The 9,526-nt window shown below is 42.3% G+C and overlaps 1 protein-coding gene across 1 annotated transcript; it reads right to left on the minus strand.

The window, feature by feature from the left end:
* Window positions 1-8,327: 8,327 nt before the first annotated feature.
* LOC142525946 (uncharacterized) lies at window positions 8,328-8,705 on the minus strand. The gene has a single exon (XM_075630229.1). The coding sequence runs from the start codon at window positions 8,703-8,705 to the stop codon at window positions 8,328-8,330; it is 378 nt and encodes a 125-aa protein (XP_075486344.1).
* Window positions 8,706-9,526: the final 821 nt, after the last annotated feature.

Genomic DNA, 9,526 nt, shown 5'->3' on the forward strand with positions numbered 1-9,526 from the left:
AAACAATCCAACTATGTGCTGAGGGAGATTCATGAAGGCTGTTGCGGAAATCACTTGGGATCTTATTTCCTGGCACGGAAGGCACTCCTGGCCGGTTACTTCTGGCCAACTATGCTAAAGGACGCCCTAGCCGTCGTCAGCTCACGCTACAGTTGCCAACGTCATGCTAAGCTCCAACATCAACCAACCGCACTAATGAAGAGTATTGTGGCGGCTTGCCCGTTTGACCAGTGGGGAATCGATATTGTGGGACCTTTTCCCATAGCCCCAGCGCAGAAAAAATTCTTGCTTGTCGCCATTGATTATTTTTCGAAGTGGGTGGAGGCTGAGGCTTTGGCTAAGATCACTGAGAGCGAGGTCCTCAAATTTCTCTGGAAGAACATTGTGTGCAGGTTTGGGGTCCCGAGAAAGTTGATATCTGACAATGGAAGGCAGTTCAAGGGAAACCGGATCCAAGCCTGGTGTAAGGAGATGAAAATTCAGCAGCACTTCACGTCCTTGGCTTATCCTCAGTGCAATGGTCAAGTGGAGGTCACCAACAGGTCCTTAGTGCAAAGCCTTAAAACCCGACTTGGAAATGCAAAAGGAAAATGGGTGGAGGAACTCCCCAGTGTGCTTTGGTCATATCGAACTACTCCAAAGATTGGCACCGGGGAGACACCTTTCAGCCTGGTTTATGGGAATGATGCAGTGCTTCCGGCTGAGATCGGCGAAGAAACCTCCCGAATAATATTCTATGATGAGCAGAACAAAGAGAGGCGAGCAACAGACCTAGATTTCGTGGAAGAAAAGAGGGAAGCCGCGGCCATAAGGATGGAAGCTTACAAGAGACGCATAGCGCAAACCTACAATAAGAGGGTCATTCAAAGGAGCTTCCAGGTTGGAGATCTGGTTTGGAAGAAGATTCAAGAAGTGGAGGTCGGAAAGCTAGATCCAAGATGGGAAGGACCGTTCAAAGTGGTAGAGAAGCTCAGCTCAGGTGCCAATTACTTAGAAGACCTGGCGGGGAAGAAATTGAAGAGGCCTTGGAATGCTTTTCACCTCCGCAAATATTATGCTTAGATATTGTTAGAGCTTTAGTTTCTTTTATTATGTCAGTTACTTTTGTTGGAAGGACACCATGTTTTAATACCTTGTTTGGATTTGTTAATAAAATCATGCATTTTTGTTAAAGATTATTGCAGATAAGGGTTTTCACCCTCAGTCAGTTCAGGAGCCCAGAGCTCACCTCATCTTGGCTACGCCAAGTTTCAAAGGGTTTTCGCCCTCAGACAGTGCAGGAGCCCAGAGCGCACCTCATCTTGGCTACGCCAAGTTTCAAAGGGTTTTCTCCCTCAGACAGTTCAGGAGCCCAGAGCTCACCTCATCTTGGCTACGCCAAGTTTCAAAGGGTTTTCGTCCTCAGACAGTTCAGGAGCCCAGAGCTCACCTCATCTTGGATACGCCAAGTTTCAAAGGGTTTTCACCCTCAGTCAGTTCAGGAGCCCAGAGCTCACCTCATCTTGGCTACGCCAATTTTCAAAGGGTTTTCACCCTCAGACAGTTCAGGAGCCCAGAGCTCACCTCATCTTGGCTACGCCAAGTTTCAAAGGGTTTTCACCCTCAGACAGTTCAGGAGCCCAGAGCCCACCTCATCTTGGCTACGCCAAGTTTCAAAGGGTTTTCACCCTCAGACAGTTCAGGAGCCCAGCCGACCTCTCTCAGCATGACCTCATTGGTTTACTATTTTATCATTTCTTGCCGAGCTCCAGGAGCCCAGCCGACTTCTCAGCATGACCTCATTGGTTTACTATTTTATCATTTCTGGCCGAGCTCCAGGCGCCCAGCCGACCTCTCTCAGCGTGACCTCATTGGTTTACTATTTTATCAAGTGTCTGGCCGAGGTCCAGGAGCCCAGCCGACCTCTCTCAGCGTAACCTCATTGGTTTACAATTTTATCATTTCTGGCCAAGCTCCAGGAGCCCAGCCGACCTCTTTCAGCGTGACCTCATTGGTTTACTATTTTATCAAGTGATTGGCCGAGCTCTAGGAGCCCAGCCGACCTCTCTCAGCGTGACCTCATTAGTTTACTATTTTATCGTGTCTTGCCGAGCTCCAAGAGCCCAGCTGACCTCTCTCAGCGTGACCTCACTGGTTTATTAGTTTATTGAGTTCTGGGTCGAGCTATTAGGGCCCCGAGTGATTTCATTAAATTGATTTTATCAAGTTCTAGGCCGAGCTCCAAAAGCACGGCCGATCTCTATCAGGGCGTCATCGGGTTATTGTTCCCTAAGCGTTTTGCTGATCTCACAAGAGACGAAATAATGAAATGAGTCTTCATTAATATTCAGTACAAGGATAAAGGGAATAAAAATGAAAAGGACCTGGGGTGGGGAGCCTAGCTACTCAGACTTCAGGGGGGAGGTTATCCACAATCTTTTGAGCATCAAGAAAATCAGCTGAGGACCCCTCCGGAGGGTAACCAGCCTCCTTGAACTGAGCTACAGCACCATCAAAACCCACGTATATGAAGCCAAGGGCCTTCACAGCAACGGTAAGGGCAAATTCTTCGGACTTCAGGAAGTCCTCCTTGAAAGCCTCAGACCCCTTTTCTAGGTCGGCAAGAGCGACCTTGGCAACCTCCTGAGCAGCTTTGATCTCCTCCTGAGACGCCTCGAGTCGGACCTCCGCCACTCGTAGCTCATTCTTTAATTTCAGGGCCTCCGCTACAAAGCCCTGGCGCATGTCGTCCTCCCGCCTCTTCGAATTGGCCTTTTCCTTCTCCAGGGCCTCCGTAAGGTCAGCCAGCTTTTTCTCCAGCTCGGTTGAGGTGGTCTGGAAGGCCCTCGTATCCTTGGAGGATTGCTTCCGGAAATTGGTGGCCTCGAAGGCCACCTCGGAATTCAGTAAGGCAGCCTAAAAAAAGGGAGCAGTAAAAAAAAAAAAAAAACAGAGAGAGAGAATAGAGATGATCACCTCAGCGCTGGCAGAAGTTGACCTAGAGACGAGCTCCGACCAATTGAGCTCTTCAAGGAAGTCGGCATCAGCCTGCGAGACGACGTCCCGCAGCATGGCTCCAGCCAGGGAAGTGGGCCCCGACCCTATTATCCGGAGGTCATCCCGGTACATGTCGTAGAGGTTGGATCTGCAACGGAGGACCTTGGAGCGAGGGTCCGGCCTGAACTGACGCAGGGGCATAGCCTCATTCTGAAAAGGCCCGAGCTCCCCGCTGCTGCCGGACTGACCCACTGGGCCAGGGGTGCCCGGGGCACGGCGCTTCCTGGAGGGTGCACTCTGAGAGGCCTCTAGAGCCTCGGTAACGGCCACCACAGTGACCTCCTCAGTACTAGCCTCGGCAACCACAACCTTGCCTTTGCTCGCAGCATCCGAGCTGGCCTGTTGCCTCTTGCGGGCTACAACCTTTTGGATCAGGGCATTCATGACTCTACTTGCTAACACAAGTAAAAAATAAAGGGAAAGTCAGATCTATCATAAATATACGTGTCAAAAAAAAATAAAATTTTTCGAGTGTTAGGACGAGCTGAGTTCCATACCCTCATCGCCCTTGGGAGTGACTTTGGCCGAGCTGATCCCATAGTAGCGCAAGAGGTTCTCAGCTAGAAGGGTGGGGGTATGGAAACGCCGACCCCGGATGGCCCCGAACGGCCCCAGAAAAGCTTCACTCTTACGGAAGCCCGAGATGGGACAGGGGAGCTCAGGGAGAGCAACCCTCCATTGGGATTAGATGTCCCACTGATCGGAGGGTTGAACAAAGAAGAAGTGGTTCTTCCAATATTTGTTAGAACTCGGGGCCCCCTCAAAGAACTGACAGTTTGGCCAAGCTGAGAAGTAGAAGGGACCCTCTTCTGACCTCTTAGGGAGGTAGAAGTGGGAGAAGGAAATAGGGTCAACTTCGAAACCTAAGGCTTTGAAAAGAACTACATAATTACACAAGGTACGAAAGGCGTTGGGGGTAAACTGGCCGAGGTGAATTTGGTAGAATTGGCTGAGCTGTTGGAAGAAAGGAGGTAGAGGAAATCGAAGTCCACCCTCTAGTTGGTCCTGATAGAAAGTGTAATAGCCATGAGGGGGGTTGTTCGCCCTCTCCTCGGAGTGAGGGAATATAAAATTATAATCAGAGGGGGCATAAGAGAGAGCTCGGATGCGAGGCTCATCCGAGGCATCCAGCCACGAAGGGTGGAGCTTGAACCAGGGATCAGACGTCCTGATCGGCTCCATGGGGTGGCTGAGACTGAGCTGGTTCAGGGCTGCGCCATCATCACCAGTAACAAACCGGGAGTTGATCCCCGGAGCATCGGGACACGCACCTGACCCTGAGACGACCTCCGTGTGGGGATCATACTGATCCACCTCTCGGAAGATCCCCTCGGAGGTCGACAGGGAAGAACGATTGGGGGAGACCATAATAAAAATACCTATTGAGGATTGGGAGAGCTAGAATAAGGAGTAGGAAAAGGAGAATTCCTTTGGGGGGGTCAGAGCCGAGGTGAGGGGATCGAAATGTAAAGTTTGATCGAGTGGGATTTGGATGGTATTTATAGAGGAACCTTGAGAAGATCGGACCATCGATTTCGGGCGACGTGGACGGCTTGGATCTTCTCGAGAAACGTGCAACTAGCCGTTGGCTTGACAGGTGGCAGTGACGGTTCATATTTAGGTTGGGAGCCTACAGGGCTAAAAATGGCAAGCCTCAGCCCTTCACAAAGCTCAGAACATGTCATAGAATGACTAATCCAATGTGTCTAGGGACCGCGGGTCTCAGCTCAGCTCAAACAGAAATATGTCAACTCAGCACAGCAAAGAGCCTTACCTAGCAGAACGGTTCAGTTAGGAAATTCATCTGACAGCCCAGAACAGTCAAAGAAGCCAAAGACTCAGCTCGGCTAGAGGTTTTGCCCCTCACATCAGGACAACCAGCACGTTATCACGAAAGATCAGCACAGCCTAAAAACTTCTAAGATCAGTATAGCCAAGGGCCACCGAAAGCACACGCAACCACGAGCCTCTGGTTTGTAACGTCAGCTCACCCAGTCACTCAGTCATCTTAATCTCAGCACGGTTCAATGGTTTTGAGCTCAAAGTAATCATAGGCCACCGAGAGCTCATACAACTACGAGCTTCTGGTTTTCAACGTCAGCTCGACTTGAGGGGGGGACTCGTGATACCCCCGGATGGAGGATGGGCTCGGCCCGCTCTCGATGGCCCATTTCGTTGGAAGCCCAGTACTCAGAAGAGCGGGGGAAGTCATCTGGGAGGTCATCCCAGCCGACCTCCCATATCAGCAGTTCCGTCGATCAGAAAGTTTGGCCGATCTCCCGCGCCGACCTCCCCAAATGGAGCCGAGCCGACCTCCAGGACGGTGAAGTCGAGACGATTGGAGACGTCTCGGCCGAGCTCCCATAAGGTCCTGGCGGCAGGCGGGCTCATACCTACGGGAGCTCTTACTCAGACGTTAGGTGCGTAGCCCACAAAGATCAAAGCCCAGAAAGGTAAAGTCCATTAAAGATCTAATCAAATCCGGCACAATGTCTAAACCAAATCCGGTGCAATATCTAATCAAATCTTCCTAAGATTCTGAGGATCTAAATCTACCAAACTAGGACTCTGTGGTTCTCCTATAAATACCAGGTTCCGTTCATTGTTTTAATTCATTCATATATTCACATTCTCTCAACACGCACATTACTCTCTCAGTTTTCTATTCTCTGACTTGAGCGTCGGAGGGGCTACGCCGGAACAACCTTCCGGCCCCCTTCTAACACTCTTGTTTGTGTTTCTTGATTTCGAGGTGTCCGATCCGAGCTCCCAAGGTGAATATCCGACCTCCAAGCCACCCTCCTAGAGTGTTATCCGAGCTCCACCAGGGAAGATCCGACCTCCTAGTTAGCATCACCGATTTCAGCAACATCAATTGTTTAAAGTTACAATTTGACATTTGTATCTTAAAAAAAATTATCATATACTAAAATACTCTGAATTTTTATAAATATTTTTGGCGATCTTGTAAAATGCTAATTTTTTTAATATATCAGTTTTAATAGTTTCAAATGAAATTCATAAAATTCCAATTATATTTATTACAATATTTTATTTTTTAAAAACTATTTTGCATTTTTTTATAATTATCAATTCGAGAATTTTTTTTTGCATATTTTTGTGCATTTATACAAAAATTTTCATGTGTTTTTTTTTAATCTTTTATAATTTTCAGTCATAATTTGATTCAATATATTCAAAATATAATAATAATTTTATAAATACATTGTCAATGGTGTTGCTAATAATTTAAATGATAAATGGTGTATAAATTAAGGATATCATTGTCAATATATTAAAAATTAAGTTTGAAAGTAATTTTTTCAAAACACTTAAATTTTAGCTTATATTAGCTTTAGTATTTATTTCTAAACATTTCCTACTTTTTATTCTCATCAACTTCAAAATAATCTTTACAAGAATTATTTTAAATTAACGAAAACTATCTCAAACAATCTATATACATGCTTGACTTCATCAGCAACTACTGCATATCCCTCATTATTATATAAAAAAAATTCATAGGAGTTTATTATATCCTATTAATTTATTCAAAATATCGATAATTCAGGGATCAATATAAATTGGAATATTACATATGGTTTTTAGTATAATCAATTAATTAGATAAAACTGATTGAAAAAGTTGGCCGATTGATGATTTTAGTGGGAAAGAAATTCTAAGTGGAATCGGCAGTAGTTTGAACTAGAAATGTACATCATCAATATTTCTTGTTCTTGAATTATATGTAGTTAGAAAAAAGTTTAAGCCAAGTTGAGCACAAATTGTGGGAGTCACGCATTTTCATGTAAAACCCATTATCCAACATGTTTCAGTGAGTCAAATTTGATCAATATTTTCTTACAAATTCTTGAAGGTCAACCAAACCTATGGCGGCTTTTATAAGACAATTAGCCATGGTAAGTCTCACTTTTTCTGTAAGAAACTGCAACATCTTTGAATTTAAAACGAGAAAGGCCGGTTTTCTATTCTTCCTGAAAACTTTTCATGAATATATAGGGTTGTTTTGCAATAAAACCTAATTTTCATTTTGACATTCAAAAAGTAGGACTAATCTCCATCTACCACCACTATAGATTGTTTTATAATTATTTATTATTGTTATTATTTTTGCAAAATATTGTTTTTCCCCCTTCCAAATATGCTTCTTTTTAACTAATATTATCCATGTTTTGTTTACTTTATATATAGACTTCGAGGTCCTGTTAAGTCCAATCGATGGTAAAATTATGAGGAATTGATTATTCTAGTCTATTTCAAAGTCATAATTTTAAAAACGGTCTTCTTTATTACATAATTTGCATTATGTCTTATATAATTTTTTTAAAAAACGAGAAATTGTTTATTCTAGTCTATTTAAAACTCATAATTTTAAAAATGGTCTTCTTTATTACATAATTTGCATTATGTCTTAATAATCTAAAAATCTTAAAATACCATTTTTCTATGACCACAGATGTTCCATTTTCATGATTCATTTATTTAATTATCTATTATTTCTTTTTAAGAGCTGATTTAACATTTGTTCTGTTATATTTAATTTATAATATATTAATTTCTTTAATACTACTTACTTATAATAAAATTATGAATTGTTAGTTTGAATTAGTGCATACGAAACCACCAATGTTATATATTTTAATTACGATTGTTGCTCATGCCAATAATATAAACAAAATCATCAATCACCATGATTATGAAACGTAATAATTACATCAATGTGATTTTACACAAATATAAACAAAAAATCCGATAGTTTCAATTAAATCTCTACCTTATTCCATGCTAACAGTTTATGAGTATGCACAACAAATCTTCAAAAAAATAAAATGCATAAAAATTCAACCTGGCAAAAGAATCATTTCAAATTATCACCACTCTATGTCCAAATGCATGAAATTCATAAGATCATTTCAGAAATAGCGAAAATCAAATAAAAACGAACCAAATCCTAGTGAAGCAATAATCCCATTCGAAAAAAATTATAAACATAATCAAGTCAAGTCAAAATCGGAGCAGAGTTTTTGCAAATTTTCTTATTATGTCCAGTGGAACCACATGTAGAGCAATGACGCATATGAGATATTTCACCCATGGATCGTATGTTTCTCGTTCATGTTCTTCCACATGATTTCCTCACACATGGAGGTAGAATAACCCTTCCTTGAACTTCTTCTAGAATCAACCAATCTATTTCGTTATCTACATGATGAATTGGCTCAGCATAGGAGATTATCCAACATATAGTTCTATAATATTCAGAGCACAAACTATAAATTGAAATCCATCCCTCTTAAAAGTGCAGCAACAAGGGCGTGTCTACATGGAATTTCTATTATGTCAAATTTCTTACATGAACATGTAAGTTGTGCAATATTCACAACATCCATGTTAGTCTTATCCAAACCAACCTGAAACTCGTGTGCTGCAATAGGATTCACTATGAGAATTGAAGAAGCATCAAGTGTCTTGCGTAAGATTTCTTCAAGCTTTGGAGTCAATTGTGTCGTGCATGCTTCTGCTTCTACACTACGCTCATAAAACCATTTTTGCATAACTGATCGTATGTGTTCAATCAACGCAGTGATCGGATAATCCCTTTGAGATTTTAATAAAGAATTCACAGACTCGGCATTATTTGATGTCATAATATTATAGTGGTTCCCTTTAAAATGAACTCGTGACCAAGAATAATAACTTGCATCCTCCAAATATTTCCAAGTTTCTCATTCTTTTCGTATATTTCTGTCATGTAATTTTCAAACTCAGACATTCGGTAAGCTTCTACTTCATATTTGAACAAAGGCATGAGACCCTTTGTATGAAATTTTACCTTAATATTCTGCTCTATGTGCCAAATGCAATAGCCATATTGAGATTGTGGAAATAGCACTCTGATTGCTTTAGTAATACTCTTGTGTCGATCGGATATAAATACCAATCGGTTGGAGTCACCAATTTGTTCTTTCAATTTTGACATAAACCACGACCATGATGAATCATTCTCATAATCCACAATTTCCCAAGCAATTGGATAAATTTGTCTATTGGCATCTTGACATGTTGAAACTATCAAAGTCCCTTTATATTTACATTTCAGAAAAGTACCATCTACACATATAACTGGTCTCATGGAAGAATGGAAACCACATATACTTGGTCCTAAGGACAAGAAGAAGTACAAAAAACGGTTACCTTTATCTGTCTAGATATACGTAGTTGTTCTAGGATTATTCTTCTCCAAGATGTAACAATATAATTCAAAATTCCCATAACTGTCTTCAGGTGACCCCCTAATAAGCTCAAATGCACGCTCTTTGGCCTACCATGCCTTTTGATAACTCAAGTTTATACCGAATTCTCTACGTATATCACCAATTATGGTAGATGACTTATACAATTGGTTAAGATCTTGCAATCTCGACTTGATGTGCTGACCAATTGCCGAACTACTTGCTTGCTTGTGTCC

The sequence above is a fragment of the Primulina tabacum genome, chromosome 15, assembly GCF_025594145.1.
Source record: "Primulina tabacum isolate GXHZ01 chromosome 15, ASM2559414v2, whole genome shotgun sequence".
NCBI lineage: Eukaryota > Viridiplantae > Streptophyta > Magnoliopsida > Lamiales > Gesneriaceae > Primulina > Primulina tabacum.